The following is a 26,515-nucleotide window of genomic DNA, read 5'->3' on the forward strand; positions in this document are numbered from 1 at the left end:
TGATTTCCAAACCAACAAGAATATATAAAGTGTATCTCTCAGTGCAGCCACACTTTTCCACTTCCTGAAAATGTCAAAGTCGAAGCCGAAACGTCGAACAACGCAATCTTTTGAACGCGGTTCAACTCGAAATCAGATGTCCAAATTTCTAACCGCGGTAATTTATTCTATTTGTATACTTATCTAGTGATGTTTCGAATACTTTATCTATCTTCATTATCATACCGATGATCAATTTGATATTATCAGTGTCAATGATAATAATAATATCAAATTTATTTACATCAGAAAAGAAAATGGATAGAGTCTTTGAAACGTCACCAGATGATACGTATTTCTTTTAATATGTAAAATTTTTTAAATTCAATTCAATGACAAATAAGATTTTTTTCCAAAAAGCTAATTTATTAACTGCATTAACTTTTTACCCTTCCGACATTTGTATTTATTTGTAAATTTAATATTCTGATTATTTTATAGATCTGTAGAAGGTAACAATTCTGAATAATGAAAAACTATTTCAAATATAAATTGCCTTCCCAAAATAAAATATTTAAACAAAATTGTTTTCACCATATTTTAATTATCTTCTCATCATACAGAATATATCAATGGAAAATTTATATTAATACCCCCAGTCCAACGCCTATTAATATTATCTTAATCGTAATATCAGAAAAAACATCGAGCGGTTCTTTTGACGGTATTTTCGCATTCTTTGTCGGTGTTTTCGCGTTCTTTGTCGCATATCCTTATTTTAATGACTCGTTAGCGGCGTCCTCAACGCATATAGAGGGTAGACATATCTCAATGATTTTGTGGGTGAATTGCAGTGCTATTTGCTTGAGACGACTATGTTGCTTTCTTTGATGTAGCGGCATGTTTGTATTCTTTAAATTCTTTTACTCTCAGACAATACTGAACGAACTATAGTCGACCACTTCGGGGCTCATCTTCAAGACTAAAATCTACGAAACGAAATTTCGCAAACAAACATCGAACGGTGCGTTCATTATCACTATCATTGTCTTACTAATTAATTAATTTTTCGGGCTGTTTCGGCAGCTCTTTGGTTCAATATGAATTCTTAGTGAAAAATTGACCTAACAACTTCATATAGATAAGCTGAAAAGAGGCAATTAAAATTTGGAAAAAAAACGGCATCAATTCATAGAGTACAAAATTCTCTATCGATGAGTACGAGTATATACCACGACAGTGGTATATTTTTGGGATTTGAAGCTACAGAAACACATGACATTATAACGGATAAAACTTTTGAAACAACTAACGAAAGATGCTGGGATATAATTTTTAATTTCGGAATATTATTTCGAATTTCTGAAATCTGCCTTTGCCTTTGCCATTCGAATAACGTACTGGTAATTGTGGTGAGACATAATAAATAGGCTATTCAATTTGACATTCAACAAATTAACCGATGCAGCTAGCCAAATTGTTTACCCTGGCATTGCTACTTAGAGAAAATTGATGCCCGGGTTATTTTAGCACAAGCAATACATTCAATTTTTAATCTATATTTAATGTTTGGAGATAATATGAATCCCTGTTGAACACCAACCTTGATAGTAAAAGTCAGTGTTTCCCGATAGAATTTTTTCAAAGATGTGACAAATGAAAGATCACCTGTTGATCTTATGAAACGATAAGTTTGAAAAATTCCAAATATTCGGAAATCTATAGACTGAACTCGACTGATATTCTAAAAAGACGGAAAAATCGCATTTTTGTAAGACATATTGAAGAGAATACAAAACACTAGTGCAATTTATATTTTTCGAATAAATAACAAACTAATCTGTTTAATTCAATGAGATAGATATTAGTTTTCGAATAAAACATTATAACAAAGAACGTGATGAACTATAAAAAAAGAAAAAGTAAATAAAATACTTCAGTATAAAATATGTGTAGATCATGCCCAAACTTTTCTTTCAAATATAAAAAGGAAGAAAAAGTACAACTGAAATGAATAGTTTGAAACATTTGAACATCGAATTATACAATTTTCCCATTCAGCTCATACTTCAAACATTCATATTGGAATTGGAATAGATATACATAAGAAAGCTACACAATATGTGAAGAGTATTGATATACTTATCTACCAAATTTTGAGGTGTATTTCGAACTTCTTCAACTTCTCATCAATACCCTCCTGGAAAACGCTTTGCCCAAAATTTGCAGAAAATACCGTATAGGACTCTGTCACCGGAAGAGATTGGAGCCAATTCGCCAGCGCCAATTTGCTAATCACTAAATTGTATATAGATTCTCGAAACTTCGCAACGGATTATATGCGGGTTATTTTGAATAGAGAGAGTGATTCAAGAGGAAGGTTTATATGTATATGACATGCATAATATATTGGAGAAACACTGATAATTTTAGCAAAGCAAATGCTGCGCTGACTGAACCCTAGGAGGATCAAAAATATACTACAGTACACCTTAAAAAGATCTACAAAAAAATCTGCGACTGTATATGTCTATCTCTTAGGAATAACCCAGAATAACTAGTTTCTTTCTCGAGAAATAATGGCTTATTTACGAAGCGATTTTATGTAATACAGCATTACTCCTAATCCAATTAAATAACTTAAATACTTTATGCATTTGATATAGATTAATATGGAATTTCACAGAATTTCATATTTCACATCGAAGATGTTACAGATTTAAAATGCAGGGACATAGCGGTTGCGGCGGTACCGGCACTTCATGATTAGCAGCGATCGCAAGCGTTTATATGTATGTTTAGTATCAGCATTGCACCCGTACGGAGTCATTGATATTCGAAAATTCGAGCCAGTTGATATTGTGGGCATCGAAATACCCAAGAAGGTACAGGAATTTCTGCACTGGAGTGATTGATTTGTAAAAAATCAGTGATGATCACAAGTGAACAAAATAGTGCCCTGTATTGTGTGTCGCTTGTAGGGCGATTTACACAACAAATCAATCTTGTGATTTTATGTGACGTTATCTCTAACCGCATGAGATCAAAGTTTTGATTGAATTCAGCACTGAAGTGATTGATTTTGCAAACAATCAATGACGATTTCGAGTGAAGAAAATAGTGCCCTGTATTGTGAGTAGTTTGTAGGGTGATAAATGCAAGTTAAGAATTTAGTGATTTTATATGATGTTGTGTTACACAACATGAGATCAAAGATTTAAAGTTTCACTATTTCGTCTCGTTGGCAAGAGAGGTCAATTCAAGGGTCTATTAGTAAATACTGTTTCTTGTAGACTAATGGTAAAAAATACCATGAATAGTATCATTCAAATAACTTTTGCAGGATTATGTTTGGTCTCGCATCGATAGGGAAAAATTTCTACCGATGATGGCGCTACTCAAACATCCATAACAAGCTAATCGGAATAACTGAATGTTGAACATGGTTTATGTTTATTGTTGTGGGTTTTTCGTGTATTGAGTTATTTAACTGTGAAATTGTGAGATCAATATCTTAGTGAGTTCATTATAGACACGAGAAACTGATGAATAGGTAAAATAAATTACTTGCACTCACTGGGAGCACAAGAAACCACAATGATACGACAACAGCTGACAAAACTTCGTTTTTGTTTCACCATCTGGCTTAGTTTCTATAAATTCGGTAGATGACGTATCTGGACGATTGAAGAAATTCAATATGAGAAATTCAAATACATATATAAAAATTATATCTATCATAGTCAGTGAAGTCAATTTTTGCTTATTGGATAAAAAATAGGATCAGTTTGATCAAACAGATCAATTTGATTTTTCAACTATTCTGGAGATAATTACCAATTAAAATTTTTATTTATTTTTCTCATGTCGTGGTACCATCACCATTAATTGTTCTTTGGTTTCTGTATGTTCGCATTCATTATGGAGTGGTGCTTGTTATTTGTTCTCCTTTGTATTCGTATTGTTTTTTGTATTATCAGTGAAGGCGATTTATTATTATTTTTATTATTATCAACTTCCCAATCTCCATCTAGAGATGCGATAAGGGTTCTTCTTCAGAGAGAGGGTTACGAAGTGATTTTCGCCTCCACGTTTGTGATGCCATAGCCCTAACTTTGAACTGGTGCGGTATACATATAGGTAATCCATTTACTTCCTATTCGAAACACTTATAACTCTGCAGATATTTAGAATGGAGGTGGAGAAACTATAATAGATGAAAAAAAAAAAATTTGAAAAACATTAAAACTTCTTCAATAATTGTATGAAAACTGCAACGTACTCATGTTGATCCAGGCAACCACAGTATGCGAAGATATCCACAAAATGAAATTCTCACAAATCAGAGAATGTTCCTATACTGAATACTAAAGGACGATATGCTATAAAAATATCAATGAAATGAATTCTTTTCACAATATGTTTAAAATACAACGCCTCTCAGAAGTCGAAACTTGTGCGAGCTAAAGACTAACGAAGTCTAACCTTTTAACGTCTGATTCCTAACACGGGTTGGACGATAGCAAGTGAAAATCGATCGTTCAGCCTGGGGCTTGAACCAGCAACCAACACGGCGTTCGATTTGAGTGAGTGAACAAAGCACCCACGTCGAACCGACTGGCTACCGACCCAAAAACTTGAGTAGTTTTAAACATAATAGGACTAAAAAGTTATATTTATTTTTACTTTATTTAGCAGTTCACTCACAAATGTAACTAACACTTGAACTACAAATGAGTTCTATATAGATGTATGAAATATTGAAAAGGTGAGATTTATATTCTTTCAAAGTTTATGTGCATATAAATAATAACAATTCCTAAATATTACTGGAGTTTTTCCCCAACACCAAATCGTTATTTTTAACACCTCAACACGTGTTTCGATCACCAAGTGATCATCTTCAAGAGGTAGATTAAACTCAGTTTAATCTTCCTTAGTTTAATCTTCCCCTTGAAGATGATCACTTGATGATCGAAACACGTGTCGAGGTGTTGAAAATAACGATTTTTGTTGGAAAAAAACTCCAGTAATATTCATTACTACACCAAAGGTTCCAAACCTAGTCAAATTTCTTTCTGAAACTACCGTTTTCAGTTACTGAAATAGATTATAAAAACAAATCCAAGGTATGCCTTAGGGTAGCTCTGTGTTTCCCATCCTCGCACAATAGGTAAGTTATGGATGATTTGGTTATTTCATGGTTAGAAAACGTTTTTTTTTTTCATATAAGTACCCTTTTTAAAAAATGTGGAGATAGCAAGATGAAACCGAGGAGGTCCTTTAAGTATTCAACAACTATGACCAAACATGATTATTCACCACCACAATTCATTTCTCGATACGAATCTTATAAGAAGGGATGACAATACTGCCATCATTCAGTGGTATACGAAACCCGGCTCGTCTAGAAGATTTTTTCGCTTCTAGTCTTTTCTTAATTATAAACAAAATATTAATCTGTTTTCAGGAGTGAAGAACAGAGTTGTACTTACCAATCATTCCACCTTGCGTACATCAAATTTGCAAAAATTATCTAAGTAACTCATCCTAAGTGGTTAACCAGCTCGACTCGTTGATACGTTACTGTTAACCGTTACAAACCAGTTTTCTAAAGCCTTTTGAAATTGATATTAATAGAAATGGCTCCTTGAAATGTGTCTTCAAAACTATTACCAGCATGAGCATCATTTTTACTTCCATGAATCCTTTAGAAACTCACTTTTCCACTGCTCATGTGAGTGTTCTTACAAATTTTTACGGATTTTTACAAATTCTTATAGTAAAACTCTAAATCTGAAAAAAATAAAGCCAAAAACCATTCAATAAATTATTCGAATTAAAGACGAATTCCTAAATTCATTGATGAGTCCATTGCGATGTATTTATCTATTGGTCCATTCGAAATGAAGGAGAAGTAATAAGCCTTTCTATCTTGGACCCATGTCGTTCCATAATTCTATAAATCTTCGACTTCGAATGAAATTAAAATTCATTCGCTTTTTATGAAATATCAAGATGAACTTTTAATTTGCGCTTAACAGACGACCGTGACCACGTTTTCATGGAAAAATAATGCTACGGCTAATTGAATAATAAATAAACTTATTTATTTCTTTAGATTCATAACGTCGCCTACCTGTACCTGTCGTACCTGGTACGGTTGACGTTATGCGAAGTAGGCAAACATTAACCTGGTCGCTTATTAGCAACTAATAACGTTGACGAACGCCAACGTTAATGTCTGAAATGTGCTATGAGTAATAAATAATTTGAGAATAATTAATGGATAGGTGAATAAATCAATCGAACATATGTTTGCATAAAGTTTTAAACAGTGTTTTCAAACAATTCCAACACTTCGGACCGACCAACAATAATATTTTCATTTTGTGTTTTTCCAATTACTAACGAAACCTTATTATCGATAATACAGTAATTATGGATGCAAATATTATAGATAAGGAAGCATTTCAATATACGTAAATTGATGGTATCCAAAGCAAATAATGGTGACCTTTATTTAAGGCAAAATAAAAATTCGTATCCAAATCCAATACTGATTTTGTAACATTCGGCATATTTTGAGAGTGAAACAACTATACTCATCTGAAGATTCCACTTCGGGATTATATTTAAAAAAAAAATCTGAAACAGGTTTTTTGCTATTTTCGAGTTTCATTTACATCGCTAATCGACTTTCGGGCAGAAATCGCTCAGGTGTCTGAAATTGAAACTTTTTCCTTCAAACCTCAAAGTGAATTAATTATTCAGATATTTTGTCAGTTGAAATTTGATTCGATTAGGTTTTTATGAATCCTAATATATATATCAAATCAAATACCCTAAGTTTCATCATCCTATCCTCACAACCGTGGAACTCTTTGGGGGAGAGAGGTTTGGAGGAATTTGGATTCTTTGTATTTTTTGATCGTGAAGTTTGGGGTGTGATGTTCAAAATAATGAGATTTAGGTTTTTTGGGAATCAATAGATTTCGGATTTACGTTAATTTAATGAATTGCAATCGAACATATTTTCAAAGTGAAATAGATATATCATTAGATGATTGAACCAGTTTTGTGTGAAAAAATTAAAAGACAATGTCTTATTACCTGAAATATAGAATGAAAAGGGGAGTTGATCCCTCTCAGATCGAAATATTCCAATATCCTGATGTAATTCAACAACTCTGGAGTCTGATTTGATGGAAAAAAGATTCATTGATATTTGGTTTCTGATTTATTTTAATACCTATACATTCCAACTACTCGAAGGATATTATATCGGAATAACAAATTCTTGAAATTTTGAAATTGATTTTTTTTCGTGCCTACTACTAATCACTTAGAATTTTATATATAACAAATCGAGAATGTTTTCCTCCCAGTAGTGTGAGAAATTATCCAATAATTCTTATTTGTTCTAGGCCTACCATAGATCACAAAGTTCGAGTGTGCATATAGCTAAAATCATTGCTGTAACAGTGGTGGTTTGTTCTGTGATATTGGGAAGCTTTTTATTGGCTTCAGCTTACGTTAAAGCTAATGCTTCCTGCAGGCACCTTGAACAGGAACTGGAATTTTTAGGAGAAGCCGCCGACAGGATCCAAGGACCTTTACAGCCGGAAGCACTTATTCAGGTGAATATACCAGATATTTCAGATTTGATGACAAACAAAAAGTTTGCAGTATTTCACAAGGGATGCGAACTTTTTTGAACAATCAAAGTCATAAACATATCATTCGATTATTTAGAAATTGAAAACCAAGGAAAATTTCTGGATTATGAGAAATTACCTTGATTTTATTTTTTTTGTGATTCGTATTTTTGAATGTTTAAAAAACGATTCACTCATTTTCTTTCAAGATTTTCAAGACCATCGGAATCAAGTTCATTCTATCGCGATAATAACTTCAAAACTGGATTTTTGTTTCGATTCCAGCTCAGTCATGAGGATTTGATCAATAGAACATGTAATTTTAGTGTCTTCCACTTTTTATGAACAAAGTGATGTTTCGGAATTCTCATGTTTTGAATAAATAGGGGATTATCTTCATAAGTGAAAAAAGAGACAAGTAACTTGAAATTTAAAATATTTTTGGAGACCTTCACTAGAAATATAATCACAAAACAATAAAATGGTTCATTTTATGAATAAATCATACATTTAAATATTTAGCACAATACATTAAAAGTGTGTTTCTATAAAATGTTGCTCTGAGGAAGAGAAATCATACATCTGCAAATATTCAAATGTCAGTAAAAAAATTCTATTGTTCAATGAAATGTACAATTCAATAATCCAGTTAACATATTGTTTCCATAAATATTCGGAGGAGTTAAAGCTATAGGGCTTCTTAAAATATTTCATTTCCTTTGAGTCTGAAAATAGTTCGATGGAACAAATCCCACATAACATGTCTTTAATGTCCCCCCATTCATTTTTGAGCGGGTCAACTCGAAAAATTGAAATTTGGCATAATAAAATTAATGCATGAATACTTTATTTTGAAGTGAAATTGATAGATAAAACTTTCAAGATGGTGACTGGGCGCCTTCTAGGAAAAAAATTAAATGGAAAGAGGGATCTTGTGATACATTATTTTGAAGGTTCTGACGAAAACTTCACAACTCTAGAATATGAAGTGAATATCTTCAACTACTACAAAATGGCGAAACATTTAATAAGTTCCTGAAGACAAACACATTAATATCGATATTTCTAGAAATAATCCTATTTATGTGCCATATGGCAATTCCAACAACCCAAAAAGGTTTGTTAAGTTATTTTTTGTTTATAAAAACGACAAAAAATGTCAGTACGACAATGAACATCATTGTTCAGTTAGGTATTCTCATTTAGTTTTAGGTTTTACTAGTAGAAATCGACCACGTCAACAATCTCTAAAATGGTTAATTCTCGTCCATTGGAAGATAAAATTGAAGCGATTTTTATTTACGGTGCGACGCGTAACTTTCACGAGGCCGAAAGGCTTTTCAATGAACGTTTTCCGAATCGCCCTATCTGTAGAAAATATTTGAGGGAACTTGTATTCAAACTCACAACTACCGGTAAGGTACATAACAAAAAGCCCCAGGTCATCCGTCCATTCCGGGAATGTTTGTGAGGTATCTCCTTCTACTATGTGGAGACTTTTGAAGAGCAATAGGTATCATCCATACAAAATTAAAATGGTACACCAATTAACTGAAGATGACCCTGATCGAAGAACAGAATTCTGCGAAATCATGACGGAAACCATTGCAAGGCATCCTACCCATCTCTACGATATTTGTTTTAGTGACGAATGTACATTTTTTCCAACGGCAATGTTCGCAGACAAAATTGCCGTGACACCAACCCTCACGTTTTCCGGGAAACACATATACCCAATATCCCGAAAAAATTAACCTTTGGGCAGGAATATTGGAAAACCATATTGTAGGACTTGTATTGCTCAAAATTCAACAGGCGAACTGTATTTAAATATACCGGAAACTACTGTTGACCCTCTCATCACTGAAATCGTCGAAGCGAATCCTAATGAATTCGATGTGGATATTGTATTCCAACAAGATGGAGGATCACCACATTATTCCAGACAAGTAAGAAACAATTTTGATACTACTTTTCCCGGTCGTTGGATTGGCCGTCGAGGTCCTACAGAATGGCCAGCCCGCTCGCCAGATTTGACACCTTTGGATTTTTTAAGGGACTATTTGAAGCAAAAGTTGTACGAAACTGAATCTGCTCCAATATTGGATATACGGCAGAGAATAATAAATATTTGTAGTGATATTGACGTTACTGTGATAGAAAATGCTCGGCGTGAAATATCGGATAGGCTTGTCATATGTCAAGAAGTTCAAGGCAACCATTTCGAGCATCTTCTGAACTGACCTCAAGCTCATTACCTCATATTATGTAGTTAAATGTCAATGTATTCAGGCAATTATTGAAAGTGCCGCCATTTTGTAGTAGTTGAAGATATCGACATTATATTCTAGGGTTGTGAGTTGTGAAGCATTTGTCAGGAGCCTCAAAAAGATGTATCACAAAACCACCCTTTCAATTAATTTTTTTCCCAGATGGCGCCCAATCGCTATCATGAAAGTTTCATCTGTCAATTTCACTTCAAAATAAAGTATTCATGCATTGATTTCATTATTCCTAATTTCAATTTTTTGAGTTGACCCGTTCAAAAATAAAAGGAGGGGACAGAAATGCACTGTAAAGTGACTTTTAATCACTGTAGGAAGAAAAATGTGGAGTTTTCTGAATATTAAAACCAATCCAACAAATTTATTTTTGATACATCGTTAACCTTATGATGCCCTTCATGAAATATACATTAAATACTCTTGAAATAATATGTTCAAATATTGTAAAAAAAATTTTTTTTAATAAAATTATCATAGACTCATTTAATATGTTCAATATAGTTTTTTAAGCAAATGAAACATTTTCGAGGCTAGTAGTTGTAAAAAAGCCACTTCTGGATTTCTCAGAAAAAAGTGAGTATTTTCGCTTGGTCACTATTAGATTTTATAATAAGACTGAAAAAATTAACAGGAAGTTTGATACCCTTTTGAAAACGTTGCAAAATTTCGGAAAATGATAGTACTTTTTTTTTAAATCACATTAGCAAATGTGTGACTGTATTTCTGCAAACAGCCGTTACTCATACAGTCACTTACAACAATGAGATGAGGTGTATTTCCAACGTTAGTTGAGTATTCACAAAAACCACAAATTATTTCAATAAATCACTTCCTCTCTGATTTAGTATTATTTGATTTTTGAAAACTCCAACCTCATCAATCTGCATATTGAGTTTTCCTTATATTTTCTGACCAATTCACTCATTTAATGATTTTCAAGTTATGAACTCAAGTTTTGTTTTGTTTAAGAATTGATAAAAAACAATTACCGTAATCTTCATACTTTGTTACGTTACCTTCAAGAGGCCACACTTATTTAGCCAGTTGCAAAGTGGCTAACCTTGAGATGAGGATATTTTATCATGCATGTTACGTCACCTAAAAGTGATATGAAACGAACGGTTATGTACGGAAACGGGTGAAGCCGCGAGTGGTTTCAATTGCTGTGCTATTATTTCCATCAATTGATGCAATAATAATTCTGGTGGCTACTTCAATGTTGAGCTCCCACTTCATATGCATTGTGAGACCTCGTGCAAACATAAACATATATTCAGGCATGAAGAAAATATGTTTATTTTCATATAATTTTATGTAAATTTCACTTTCTGCGTACTCAACTCTAAAAAATTAGTGTAATTATATTTTATTATCAAACCATACGTGTTTTTTTACAATGATTTTGAGATTAACTGACCGGTTCGCTGAGTTTTTGTTACTATTTTGATACATAGGATTGTCTTGTATACAAACTTGGTCCGAGTTGCTCTCAAGATTGTTTCATATTTACAATATCTAGCCAAAGAATTTCTGAACATACCTTACATAAACGAACACTTTGAACCACTTCAGTAGTTTATCGAAGTCCAATAATGAATACACAAATAAAAACTAAATTATAATTCATCGAAATACTCAATTTTGCACCATAAAAGCTTCTCAACTAAACTTTTAGTCAATGAATGTTTGCCGTACATCTAAATTTCAGTTGGTCAAAAAGAATGATTACTCCACAAATTCAATAAATTTTCAACTTCCGAGTTGATTGACCTCATGTAAAAGAATACGTAACGTAATTGGAATCATAGTTCACAATTATTATTTACCACTGATAGTAAGGCTATAAAGAATAACACTGTGATATTCTCAGCCTCCGTCTAACTGGGTTTAAAAATCAAGTAGTACTCAGTTATTTGCTGAAATTCACTTTTTGTCAAAGTTGACTCATTATTCTCATAAAAAAGCTGAGTGGCAATAATGTTATATTTGATTGCCTTTAATTTATTGTAATTATACCTAAATGTAAGATTAAAAAGGAGTTTGAAAGTGGTGGAAAATTTCAAGCTTTCTAGATTTTAATAACTTTTCTTCAGAAATTCTTGAGGTATTGATATAAAAATTGTAAAAAACAAATTCAAACCAGTGAAGTGATACTTGCGAGAAGTAATGTTATATTGAATGCATAAGCCGCAAAAAAACATTTAGAATGTTATAACATATTATTAATGGGCTAGGGATCCATGGGCATTAGGACATGTCACTACCAACTGTCATGTCAAAAATGGTAAAAATAGTATAACCCCAATGATCCTTAGTTCAAAGAAGTTTTAAATTTCAACTGTAGGGAGATTTTTTCCGTAACGCTCATTTTTTCATCAATTTTATAAATATTGGACTAAGCTTCTCAGTGATTTCATTCACATTCTCGTGTAGACTTTATGATCAAAAGAACTCATGGATGTCTTGCTGCGCATGATCCATATTTCAAGGAACAAAACTTTGGATATGTCAGTGCTCACTATAAACTTTCGACGAAAGATTTTTGATTACGTGACCGATGAAAACAATTTGGGTACAACAGCAGGCAGTATAAAAAATATCCATTTGTGCTTCCTGATATCAAAACTATTTTCTTATAATCCTATTTAAAGAGAAACTCATGATAATAACTTGAAAAACTTTCATTATTTTGCTACGGTGGGTAATTCGTACATTGGCAGTAAATGACCTGATTCATACTCTCAAATCAAGTGAAATTATTTTAATACAATAATTTAGTTGATGTAATCGTCTAGGAGTCGTAGATTTGGAAAAGAATATTTTTAAAATATGGAATAAGGAAATAATAGCTAATGAAGCATGTGAACTGTATTATCTATTATATAGATAATAAAGAATTTGATCCATTGAAGCGGAGAATTTAAAACAATTAACATCAAAAGTATTTTTTCTAAGGACAAAACACAAGCACTACAGGAAAATTCTTAAGGCGCTCTCAGAGCGGTGCCAGTGCGGAAGTAGCGGGAGAACTACGTTTATTCCACATAAACGCAGTTCTCCAGATTAAAGAGTTTTTGAACAGTGAAGTTCGAGGTGTACTGAGTTGAACCTCAAAACGATGAGCAGCCACAGTCCGTCGCGTATTTCTGATATGTCCGCTCTTGGTGGAATCAAATATGCCAAGTCACTTGAACACCCCCAGTGAAAGTATCTATGGAAGAGAGACGAATCGCCAACCTTTCTTCGATGCTCAAGGTTGCACGTGACGTTCGCCTCTCCAATCAGGCGGATGGCTCTTTTCTGGATGGAATCCAGCAGCTTCAGGGTATGTTTGGGGGCGGAGCTTCATACATGAAAACAATACTCCAAAGAAGGTTTGAACTGAGCTTTATAAAGCATCAAAAGTTGCTAAGGTGTGTACAGTTTTCTGATTCGGAACAGTGTTCCAAGATTTTGAGAAGCAGCCTGTGCAACTCCAGCGACATGATTGTGCCAAGCCATATTGGTGGCCATTTTAACCCCCAACAAACTTATCGAAACAGAAAGCGGAATTGTCTGACCTGACATTATTATATCAGGTTCGGAGACGTATCTTATTGGAGAAAACCGATGTGATTGAATTGAACCTGTTTAATTTCACTTCTAGATCCTCATTGAGATATGCAACCTCCTGCTGCCTCCGTAGCCGTTGCGCTCTATATTTCTAAGGCCTTTGACCATGTGTGGCATGAGGGTTTGCTGGCCAAACTTCGATGCTATGGCTTTTTGGATCATTTCTGTGTATGGCTCTTCAGCTTCCTGAAAGAACGTTCCCTGCAAGTGGCCATCGATGGATATCTCTCGAATACTTTTACCATCAACGCTGGTGTTCCCCTGGGATCCATATTGTCTCCAACCCTCTTTTTATTATATATCAACGACTTATTGGAAAACCAAGATCCAATATATTGCTTTGCTGACGACAGCACACTTATCTCGTCTCGTCATTCCCGGAAAAGTATATAAGATATTAAAGGAAAGGAAAAATGTGCTATAAGTTGTATCATATAGTACTAAGTAATACATGGCATGAATTTGTTTTGTTCTCTCAAATTCTAGTAAAAGTTATTTTCCAGAATGTCGATATTAGTATAATTTTCACTTTAAAATTTTTTGTTAGGAATTAGCCGTGAAAATGTGACAGAAAACAGTAATAATTTTGTTGTGGTTGAAAATAAAAACGAAAGGAATATAATTTAGATGAAAATAATAATGTCTTGACATTTTTGATTTATGGAAAAAAATTATATATGATTTATTTTCTTTTTGAATTACAGGAAGCACCGATTGCACCCAAACATCAAGCAGAACCTCTCGTTACTGATGAACCTCCAAAGAATACCAAAGAAATAGAAACTAACAGCATCGATGATACAGAATCGAGCTCTGAGAATTCAGATAGTTCCGAATCCGACGAGAGCGAGCAAGAGGTCCACTTGAAACTACCCGTTCAGATGGAGCTCGAAGACGTCATTGGATCTCTCTTAGAGAAAAACCAGAAATCCAAGATGAATTGTATTGTTGAGAAAAAGAAATCTGAAGAATTTGTGGATCATCAACCTAAGACTATCACATTGCCTTTCGGACTCAACTTGACGACCAATCCAAGATTTGAGAAACTTAGTGGAGAAAGGATGGTGATCATTTGTGAAAGTGGAACTGTTCAGAAGTACGTTTATCTCATTTGTTTTTCAAAAGAATGAAGATTATTTACCCTGTTTTATTCACAAGTAATGGCACAATAACTTCATCCAACGCAACAACTTCTCCCACAAACTAAACTTTGTTGTTCATTATATCAATAATGACGCAAAAAAGCATTTAGTTCTTGTGTGTGAAAGCAGTGTTTGTGTTGTTCGAAAAATTTCAGGGAAAGATTGATTCAACTCTCTAAAGAAATCTATCATGAATTATATGAAAACAATTATTTCAGTCGGAAGTTTCCCTCCTTACATACAAGTAGGCAAATGGGTCCAATCCAAAGTAAGTGAAAATATTCGAACTCCACTGCAATCCGCAAAGGTTCATTGTGGCTCACACCTTTCCAAACTCAACCAAACAAGTCCAGTATCTTGACAAAGCACATTAGCTTATTTGGTGGGTGATATTTCAGGTCAGGTGGCAAGAGTGAAACTAAGCCGAACTCTGAAAATCTGAGTTTGTTCACGGAGGTGCAGGCACAAAGTATGAGCTCTGCTGTTTCATCATCTTGCACGCATCGTCTTCCGACAGTCCAAGTCTCTGAATATGATTATTCAGACAACAGTGACCCGCAAGTAAATAGTCTGGTACGCTGCGCATAAGCCTGTTTTGTGCAATTGGTAATATGCCCAAGTCTGTATGATGTCCTTCTAACTTCTACCTTCAGAAAGATGTAGGAAGGGGGGTAAATCTTGAAGGATTTCCATGGCTGCTGATATTGGGGTGCTAATGGCACCAGAAAATGGCCGGCAAGCCAGTATGTAGAGTCACCAGACAATTATCACATATATACATTGTATTCGTGATATGTAATGTGTGTGTGTGAGCCCTTAAATTTTGCAAAAAACTTTTGACATGTCTATAAAGATAATCTGGCTTTATGTAATACCTTTTTCAAGTGGGCGTTCCAGATGAGATTTTATCAAGAATAATACCTAGATAACCTCGCCATTGCAGGAGAGTGGAGTTGAATCATCCAGATTCATTTTTGTGGTAAAGGGAACTATGCAGTTTTGTTAGGATTTACAGACATTTGTTTCCCCTGACACTGGTATAGGAGTAGGAGCCAAAACTTTTTTCCCAAAATCTAAAATATCAAGCGTCATCGTTCCTTCGACATTGGGAACCATTGATGAGTGGAATTTTAAATTTTTGATATTATTGAATACGCTTCGGAAGAAAAGTCATCATGCTCACTTCTAGTCAAGATTTCTTTCGTTGAGCTGAAATGATATCAAAAGTTGAATTATTGTACAGATTTATGACGGATAGAAAAAGCGCTGTGTAGTAGTAAATTTGAGCAGTAACACTATCTAGTCGCCTGCTTTAAAAGCTGCAGGAAGACAGACGAAAACAGTTTCTTCATCAGATGTCAAAGCTTTGCTTTTCTTTAGACTCCTGTAGGGACCCTCGTGTCCCATTCATGAGCGAGGTCGATGCTAATAAATGGTGTTTTCCCTTAGCATGAGGTTATGCCCAATTCATGCTCGTATTTCACTTCTTCTGACAGAAATTAAATGTGGCATAATGACCTTTTTCACAAACTTATTTGTGGTGCAAATAATATGAAATTTTTTCAGTGTCATGAGCGTAGTTTATTATTTTTAACACCACTGAGTAATTATCCAATACATCTGGACTAAATTCATATCAGGAATTTTTGATTTCATTCTAATAGAGAATGAAAAATTAGGAAAATTGTGAGGGGTGAAATGAAGATCAACATCAACTCATTTTATTTACTGTTTCTGGGTCTGTAGGTTTTTGGGCCTGTGGTCTGTGGATTGAACCTTTAAATGTGTAGTCCTCTGCCATCTATGATTTGCAACTTCTATTAACTCTCCAAGGTATTCATAACAGTAAAGCCTTTCCTATGAATTTCAATTTTAAAATAAACTCACAGATTAAAGAGTCTAAGTAAGGTCAGGAGTCCTGAGAGGCCTTTGAATACGGACACGCATTTCTATACCATGATTGAACAAAAAGTCCCCAGAAGCAACCGTATGCTGATAGGAACCCATTGCAGTAGATTTTAATGAAAAAGTTGTGAGATATTCATGGCAAGTATTCAAGTAGTCCCAAACTGGTATACAATTGTATTGAACGAAGGTGTGACGTCTTCTACTGAGAAAACAGCCATGTTATAATAAATCCATTCACTTCTATTCACTACATCTGAACTTTTCATTTTTCAGCTTACAAAAAATTCCCGTACAGTTGGTACATTATCTTTTACTAAAAAAAAACCAATACAGGCCGTTCCATTAAAAAAAAAAAATTTCAAATGTTTTGTTGTTTTTTGCATCTTAATAAGTGTAAAGACTCATAGTTAGCCAATTTAACCAAAATTATCAATGCTACACCTTCAATTCAGATAAAACAATATATTAAATCAATAAAAAAACATCAACTAAAAGGATAATTTTAGCCCAGATATTGCTGGTATTGAACCATCCGTTTTTTTTCATATTTGCTGAAAGACATCTTTTGGTATATTTTATCTACTTCTAGTTTTCTCAGAAGAGTTTCTTAAAGTTCAATGTATGCGAGGAAGAAGAGAGCAGAAAAAGAAACACATCTTTTAATATTCATGAGACACACTTTTATTCACAGAACTCTATATTTCTGTAAATAATATTACGATTTATCATCAATTCAACAAAAATAACAATTATCAGAAAATTATTCTTTCAGACTAAGGTGACCGCGAAAAAAGTATACAAACTAATTTATTGTTGAATTCAAAAGTTATTCTTCTTTGAAACCAAAAGACTTTCACAAGTTAAAATGTTGAAATCTTATCATAATATCATTCTGAAGTTCCAGATCGGATTAGTCATATTTCATATATCAGTTCTAGGTATTCTGAAAATCCGATGATATATTTTTAACGTCCGTTATTTCGTTGATTCATTTGTGGGTACAGGCAGAAAAGGATATTACCTCTTAGTAACTTTCAGAGTGTTGCATTCTACTGTACATAGGTTTTTGTCCGCATATTTACAGTTTATGATAGTTTCATATGAAATTTTATTTTCACCTTCACGCAAATCTTCAGCATGATGATATTTCAGAGCCCAGCCACCTCAACGTGAAGATGATGACGACCAGGAAGAAGATACCATTATGATTCAACCAGTCATGATCCCAATCCCGCAAACCCCCTTCCGCACCCACATGCCACAACAGATTTCCCCAATGATTCAACGAGTGCCAGAACAAATGCAAATGCGACCACCAGTACGCCCTCCCATGTACCAGATGGAAAACATTAGGCCACCAATGCCACATGTAATTCAACAACAGTTACCACCCATGTTCCAACAGCAACAGCAAGTTCCACCTATGTTGCAACAGCAAGTCCCTCTCATGATTCAGCAGCAACTACCCAGACGAGAACAACAGTATCCACGAGTACATATGCAAATTCAGCTGCAACCACAGATGCCCATCCAATCGCAAGGACCGCAGATTCAACAGAATGAATTACCCCCAAACCCCATTTTGCATCACATTGTGCAACAAATCATCGCTCAGAAAATCATTGAGAGTCAGAAATTGCGAGAAGAGCAGATGAAGGAAGAGCAGGCACAGGTACAACAACAGCAACAAGAAGAGCGACAACCGCAGGTTGAGATGGAAGAGGAACGTCCACATCGGTTCGAAGTTACTCCTCAGGTCCCTCAAGTACCTTCACAAAATCTGATAGGTCAGAGGATCCCAATTCCCGAGGAGGTCTTGACCCAATTGAATAGGTAAGATTCAACATTCTCTTATCATCGGACATCTTAATATGAGATGAGCATGATTTATTAAATGATCAGGAAAAACTATAGCTTTCTGAAATCTCACAGAAAATGCAGGTATAATTTTAAACGTAATAATCGTGTATTTGAAATTAGGTTTTCGCAGCCCTAATAAAAGCTTTTGATTCATTGTTGTCAAGAAACATGACGATTTATGGAATTGTAATAATTTAAATATAACACTAAAAACACTAGGCGTGTGACTAGTATCTATTTCATTGTATGATACTGTAAAGGTTGCACAAGACCTTTTCTTTTGGAATATTATTGTTACTTCAATTCAGTATGGGTTTTTGAAAATTGAGATAAATTTTTGAAATTTATTAGACCTTGGATTGCGAATAATTACCTAAAATTCGTGTATTCCAATTCTTCATGTCAATTTTTCAGTTGAAACGACATGATCAGGGCCTCGTGGTTTAAAAATCCTGAATTCAACACAATATATACCATGCGGTGGAAAAACTTTGAAAAATTCAATGTTCACAACTTAACCTGAAAAACTAATATCAGTTATTGTCGAAATGGAATTTTAAAGTTTTTTAGGGTGATCCATCTAACATGAAAAAATTGTATCAATAAATGATTAGCGTTTTCAATAGTTTTACATATAAGAAATTAAATATTAAAACAGATAGCAAGTACTAATTAAATTGAGCCTAATAATAACCTTTGAGGGAGCTATCATCTGAAATTAATGATAATAATAATAATAATGAGACGTGTATTAATCCGAATTCACAATTACATGACAAGTATGATAATACATACATTTTGTGATATACAGATCAATTGGCGTATTGTCGGCTTTCTGATTCGAAATTGAGGCCCAGAGGGAAAATGCTTATATCTAAGCAAATGGTAATTGACTAAGATTATTATATTTCGAATATTATGAAAACTGCCAGTTGAGTACTAGGTATTCTAATGTTGGGATAGATTCTCTTTTATTATTCTTTTGAATGACGCCATCGATTTTGTGAAGTCAGTGATCCGGAATTTATTCAGAATATTTGTCGTGCAGTATGTGAAAGAACGTTTGAAAATTCCTTTCTTATGGAAGTTATAATTCCTCTTCTACGAAAATTGACATTATGAACATGACTTCTAAAGATGATTTTTATGTGTAAATGAAACGGTTTTTCGTATTTTAAAATGTTATAGAAGAAACAGGTTGTAAGAAGTAGTCTTCGATTATACATATGCGACACTCTCTGTCTTCGCCTTATACCAAATATCAGTCTCAAACAAGAATTTTGTAATTTCTGATAGCGTCCGGAATCTCTATTATCTAAACACGGCCCATATATACTATCACAGAAGTTCATGTGTGAGAGACAATTCAATCACATAGTTCTTTCTTTGATTTAGACATTTTCTCTGAGGGTAGATCATTTTCAAATTAGCATAGCCAATTCTCAACTTTGACGTGACGTGCTTCGTGAATATGAGTTTCTTGCCAATTATCAAACCCAGTATCAATGGGTTAAAGGAAAAGTATAGCTGCGTGTCGTCTGATTATAGATGATGCAACGAGTTAATGACTTTACGAACTGGGCCGTATAAATTACATAAAATAATGGACCCAAAATACTTCCTTGAGGTACACCAGTGGTGACATTAATCGCAGTCGATGTCTCATTTTTATATACTCTGTAATCTGTTCGTTAGAAATGATTTTATCAAATCGCAAGCTCGCACAGAAAAGCCGATATGAATTGCCAATAGAATTCTATGATTCAACATATCGAACGTTTTTGTGTAGTCTAAGAGTACCAGGATCGTTGCCTTACTTTCGTCCATTCCCCTCAGAATATCATCTGACACATCAGTCCATGCAGAGCTACAGCTGTAATCTGGCCGAAAACCTGATTGTTTCGCTGGTAGATAATTTATCGAGTTGATAAATGGTACTATTTGAGACTCAATGGCTCTTTCGAGCACTTTTGAAAGAACAGGTTGAATCGAAACTGAACGTAAGTGTGAAAACTCTGATGGTGAACTTATTTTCGGCAGAGGATTGACGAGAGCTTCCTTCCATAACTGTGGAAAATAGAAGTTTTCTATACAAGAGTTAATTATATAGGTCATATGTGGCACAATAAAGGGGCAGCATAGTATTATTAGGGACTTAGACTTAGACTTAATACTTTTCAAAGTTTGAAAAACAAATTCTTCATTCACCCCACGAATGTAAAAAAATGTAATAATTTTTCAGCAGTATATTCATCTAGTAAACTAGTGCTTGGCTGGCGAGAGTTTTTACACGAGTCAACAAAGTACAGTACAGTACCTCCTGTAGTACTTCTGGTAAACAAGCATTGTTTTTCTTTTTAATGCTCAGTTTTTTCACTTCTTGCAGTTTTTGTTTTTAATTGAGTTTTTTTGAATTACAGTTCAGATACGCTTTTTTTTCGGCCTTACAGCTGCAGTGACAAAATTTCTCAGTTTTGTAATGTTCCCTATGTTCTACCATTTTTGTTAACCGATAACGATTGAGTGATTCATACCTTAGTTTTTGCATTCTGCGAGTATTATCGGTAATCCATGGACTATAAGGTTTTCTTTTGTTTTCTACATGTCGAACAGGTGCATGATGGTTGTAAAGTTGCTGTAAGTTATCTGTTAAAAAAATGTTTTCAATCGAGAACAAAATGTCCCATGCTATGTTTTCGAGATCCCTTTGAAAACAGAGCATGTCTATGTTACGTAGAGACCTAAAACTGAACGAATAATCGTGACCGGCTTTCAGTTCTACATTCATGGAACAGTAAACGAGCATGTGATCAGATATATCAAGATCCCAAACGCCAGAATCAGAAACATCTTGAGAATTGGTGAAAATCAAATCAATCAATGTTGAAGAATTTCCAGCTATTCTAGTGGGTTGGTTGATAATTCGTAATAAACCAAATGTGTCTGCTATATTCTTAAGAGTAACCACATAGTTATCATCATTCATGATCATATTGACATTGAACTCACCGAATATCATAATATCATCGGTTTCAGTGAATAATTCAGTTAAAGTATCTTCGAACTGATCTATAAATTGTGATCTATAAAGTTCGAATTGGGAGAGCGATATATATTTCCTATGATAATTTTTCTGTTTGGAATTGTAATTTCAATCCATACCTGTTCCAAAAAGTCTTTGGAATTCTGATTTCAAATGCTTTTTTATCTAAATTCCAACACCTCCACCTCTCCTATTCCGATCCTGCCTGATGAAATTATAATTTTTTATTTGTACAATTTCTCCACTTATACCTTCATGCAACCAGCTTTCAGAAATTCCCAGTATGTCATATTTGAAATTTTCTAAATGATCTCTCACAATATCAAAATCATTGAGAAGCGATCTCAGGCTAATATGTCCGCAATCAAACATTGTCAATGAAATTTCAAGATTGATTGAAGAATACAAAAATAACGTGCTATCCAGATCGAGACGTACAATCAAAAGTGTTTTTTTACGTTTCCTTATTATTACGAGTCACGATTCTTTTTTCTGTTTGTTTTTTAATCGATTTTCTGTTCGAAGTCGCTTCTTCTTTTTCTTCTTGTGTTGATTTTGCTTCGTCCTCATAATTCGAAACTTCTTCGGGAGCAAACTTTTTCCCATCGATTATTGAATATCTATCATTATTTTTATACATATACCTTCCTGTAACGAAGTGTGTACATGTGTATTTGTTCTAGAAATAACTATATTGTATCGCGAAAATATTTTTTCCGAGCAACTTGTTCACTTTCAACCAGAATTGAGCAATTCCTTTTTGAATCGTTATGAGGATCAGTTTTATGGTCATATTGTAATATTTTTTATTCTCAAATTTTTTGTTTGTCTAGACTCCCTAATCGTGATGTGATCGTCGCCGTTGCCGAAAATGATTCCGAAGAAACACCACAGGATGTTCGTTTCGTTCAGGAACAAAGACAAGGTGCAACCGAAATGAACGGTAGACAGACTTTTGCTCGTGGTCTTCCCGTGAACATCCCCATAGCGATGATGCCCCAAGAGCATGAATCTCAAGAGCAAGAGCAGCAGGCAGCTTCTTCAGAAGAATCACGACCCCACTGTAAGTAAAATTGATTAAGTAGTTCAAGCATAAATAGTAACAGCATGATTCATAACTATTTGATTTCTTTCCAGTTTCAATAATGTATTTGGGTTGTTTCCACATAAATATAGTTGATGATTCCAATAAATTAACTCATAAACTCGTCGACAAATAGTTACCACAAAAAATATTCGGATTGTTAATGTATTAACGAAAATTTCGAAAAATATTCCTTAAATATAAAATTTCGTAACATGAAATACATTTCACTAATCGATTATAACTAATTCATTATAACAGATGTTGCTTTCAATAACCAAAATCGAAGTAAATTCGTTTTTGGAAATATTCTCTCCAAATTCATTTCAAATTCCATTTCAATTCCTTGCTAATGAAGCCAATTTCTGCTTTGAGAAGCCATATCACTTTTCATTAAATAAGATATGAAAGTTCTAGATTTGGACTTTTGCAAGAAGTTCCATTAATCCTTCAAACAATTCCATAATCGATGACTAACTCTTTATATACTCGTAGGACAGGTTTTCAAATCAATAACATATCTGTCCATGTATCTACAAAAGGAAAAGTCTCTCTCACACTTTTGCGAAATCCTATCAAAGGACTTTTACGTAATAATTGAGTTGAAGAATCTTACCATTAACCTCTGAGAAGAAGTTTCCTTTTTCGGAGATAGAGTGTTTTCATGTTTTTTACTTTTGGTGTGAATCTACTGTTAATGTTTTTTCATCAAATAACACTGAGTCCTTGTGAAAATATAATTTTTTTTCGAATTTTAAATTTTTTTTATCATTTTTCTTATGAGGGGAGCCTAAGATTTGACCAACAAGGATTTGATGGAACTTGTGTTTGGTGATATAGTCTCTCACTTTATAAAACTTTATCTCAAGTGGGGGCCTAAATCTACTCGAAATAATCACTTCCGATTGTAACTGGTGAATTATTCTGAAATCACGCTGTACATCATAATAAATTGTGATCAAACAAAAAGAAAATAGGGGATAGAGGACCTGTCGAAAACACAAGAACCCTTCGACTGAAGGGAGACATTCTTGCCCTATACTATTGACTCCAACAATTCTACCCCCAAGGTGGAAATCGAGGTTGACGATTGATATACACTCCAAAATTTTCAAATGGCAAGGGCTCGAGTAAGAAGTCCTACGAATTATCTTTCAGTCTTTGAATTTTCAAAATCTGTGTAATAGTTTTGTGAAAAATAACTTTCAACAGGTTTATACTTTATCGTCATTAAATGTTCAAACTATTTCCATATAATAAATATTTCGTTAAATTTTTTTTGCAAATTTCGAAGCATTTTCGGATTTATTCAACCGTACTTTCCGTCAAATATCATTCAGTGCTGTGGAAAATGTAATAGAGCACCATTCTATAGGAACTGCAAATGACCATCATAATATTGATTTACAACAATAGACAGTATGGAATAACACTCACTGTCACAGATTTCTCGCCAATTGGTAGGTACATGGAAATGTAAGTCTTTCGGATATACGAGAAAGTTACATATGAAATAATAATTACTTTATCGATGCAGATGTTCATCATTTCAAATATTCCATCAATAGAGTAGAAAGGAAGCACCTGAATAAATATGAATCAGGAACAATTCAAAAATTCAACGAGAATTTCTAGAGCTGCAAATGACATATTACAATGTTTTGATTGTCAAACTTGCTTAGGGGTGGAAGAGGCGGAATAAAAAACACCGGAAAAGATTGACCTTCTTCAATTGAAATTGGATGTGCTGTTACGTTTTTTCAGAATTTTCACGCAGTCACTGATAACGATTATTTTTAATTTTCGTGTAACTACACTGCATACGAAAGAGTATTGATATAAAATTTCACTTACAGGGATAGAGTTGGACCCCAGAGTTTCTCGTATACAGGGTAATTCAAATTCGAATCCCACCATTGGGATTTCCCCAACTATAGGAGATACGTCAAAGTTTAAATTGGGGCAAAGTTGCATTTTTTTGTGCTTAACATCGGAATTTTGGCTGCATTCATCTACAAAAGTACCAAAAATAATTATACCGCTTCGAATATGGAAAAACAATTATTTTAGTTCATTCTTGGTTTTTGAAACCCACCGTACTAAGCTAATGCAACTCTTTCCCAATTTAAGCTTCGACATATCTCCTGTAGTTTAGGAAATCCCAATGGTGGGGGTCGAATTTGAATTATCCTGTAGACACTAGTCCATATTTTGAGGAGACATTTTATTTATGTTTTTTCCTATACTTGGGAATTCCTATTTTTATACCGGCTGGCTTTTTTGTGTCGGCTCCATTAAAATTCGGAGAACGATCGAAGTCTGATGTTGCTTGAATTACAAAAAAAAATCGTTTTCAAAAACAATCAAACGGGATGATGTAATCGAAAACAGCAAAAGAGTATTCAAAATCAAAATTTTCGATTTCAGTTCTTTGCTAGAGGCTTTCATATTGCAAAATATCAGAAAATAAAAGAGGAAATTTTTCATGTTTTTTACATATATTTCCATTGGATGAAACTTTATAAAATGCTTTTTGTTCGATAATGGCCACCTTCACCCTTTTTTCGAATAAGGACCTGTATATTTCTTTGTAATTTTTTGGTCATTTCTATATACTGCATTCGGCAATGAATCAGTTTTGTTCTTTCAATAGTTTCATTCCATGGCGACCGATGAAAGACCTACGAGTAAAACTCGGACCTGAAATAAGGGGTACTACTTATATCTCGGGAGTAGCAAATAATAACAAACATTTCTTAATGACAATGGCTTTATTGTTTTTCGAAATATTTCTCCTGATGATTAATATACTTTTGCATTCGTTCAAACCATTTCTTCAAAGCATTTTTGCCATTCCGTTTGAGACACCTCCAAAACATGATTTTTGAACGCTTGAACTTCTTCTTCGGCCCTGATAAATCGTTGACCACGTAGTTTACCTTTGATATTGGGAAACAAGAAAAAGTTATTGGGTGCCAAATTAGGACTGTACGGGGGATGAGTCATCAATTCGATATTTTGACTACTCAAAAATGTACCTGTTTGACGAGATGTGTAAGACTTCCAGCAAAAAAATGGTCTTGTACCACAAAATTGGCCGTTCTATGTTGCTCAAGCCGAACAATGGCCACATGACCCATTCGACCGAAGAAACAGGTGACTATTTGCTTCGCTGTGCATCTGCCACGAACAATTTTTGTTGGATTTAGCTCGTTTTGGAATACCCACACGGTCGATTGCTGTTTTGTTTTCGGCTCATACGCATATATACATAATTTTTCACCTCTCATGATTTTATACACGTCTTTTGAAGCACCACGGTCGAACTTAATCATTTCCTTACACCACTTGACGCTTTTTTTTGAGCGATTGATGAATTATAGGGTATCCAACGAGAACAATTTTTTTACAACTAAGTGTTCATGCAAAATCGAATGTATCAAAGTGGAACTAATGAGCAAAGATGCCTCTATCTCACAATATATCACATGACGATCTTGCATTATCAGTTCACGCACTGCATCGATGTTTTGTGGCACAACAACCGATTTTGGACGACCTTCACGGAATTCGTCGGCGACCGAACTACGATCAGGATTGAATTCACTATACCAGCGATAAACTGTGGTTTCGATGGTGCTTTATCGCCATATGAAGAACTGAGTTCATCGACACATTCTTGTTGAGATAATCCACGTCGAAAGTTGTGAAAAATAATCCAACGAAAACGTTCCCTTGAAATTTCAATTTTTGGTCAACAACAAAACAAATAGCACTTGTACATCAAAACGTTGTGAGTACGTTTACGCTAAAAAAATGTGAAACTTTATTATGGTGTTCCCACATTGTACCCACTTACATTAGTGTTGGCAGTTCCTGAAATATAAATAGTCCCCCATCGTATGCCATTTCAAACCTTTTTTTATTTGATTCAATATTTTTGA

The 26,515-nt window shown here is 34.1% G+C and overlaps 2 protein-coding genes across 3 annotated transcripts in view; both read left to right on the top strand.

Annotated features, from left to right (window-relative positions):
* The window catches only part of pip (heparan sulfate 2-O-sulfotransferase pipe), a 530,582-nt gene that overhangs the window by 291,922 nt on the left and 212,145 nt on the right, over window positions 1–26,515 (top strand). The window lies entirely within an intron of this gene.
* Window positions 1–26,515, top strand: part of Msr-110 — a 52,014-nt gene that overhangs the window by 22,247 nt on the left and 3,252 nt on the right. The window contains exons 2-5 of the mRNA XM_074179042.1: window positions 7,407–7,619; window positions 14,239–14,630; window positions 17,737–18,417; window positions 22,321–22,550. Of these exons, the coding sequence (XP_074035143.1) occupies window positions 7,407–7,619; window positions 14,239–14,630; window positions 17,737–18,417; window positions 22,321–22,550 (1,516 nt within the window). The remainder of the gene's footprint in view (window positions 1–7,406; window positions 7,620–14,238; window positions 14,631–17,736; window positions 18,418–22,320; window positions 22,551–26,515) is intronic.

This window comes from Leptinotarsa decemlineata, unplaced genomic scaffold (assembly GCF_025532065.1).
Source record: "Leptinotarsa decemlineata unplaced genomic scaffold, Ldec_3_MD MMD2_tig00004307_RagTag_RagTag, whole genome shotgun sequence".
Lineage (NCBI taxonomy): Eukaryota > Metazoa > Arthropoda > Insecta > Coleoptera > Chrysomelidae > Leptinotarsa > Leptinotarsa decemlineata.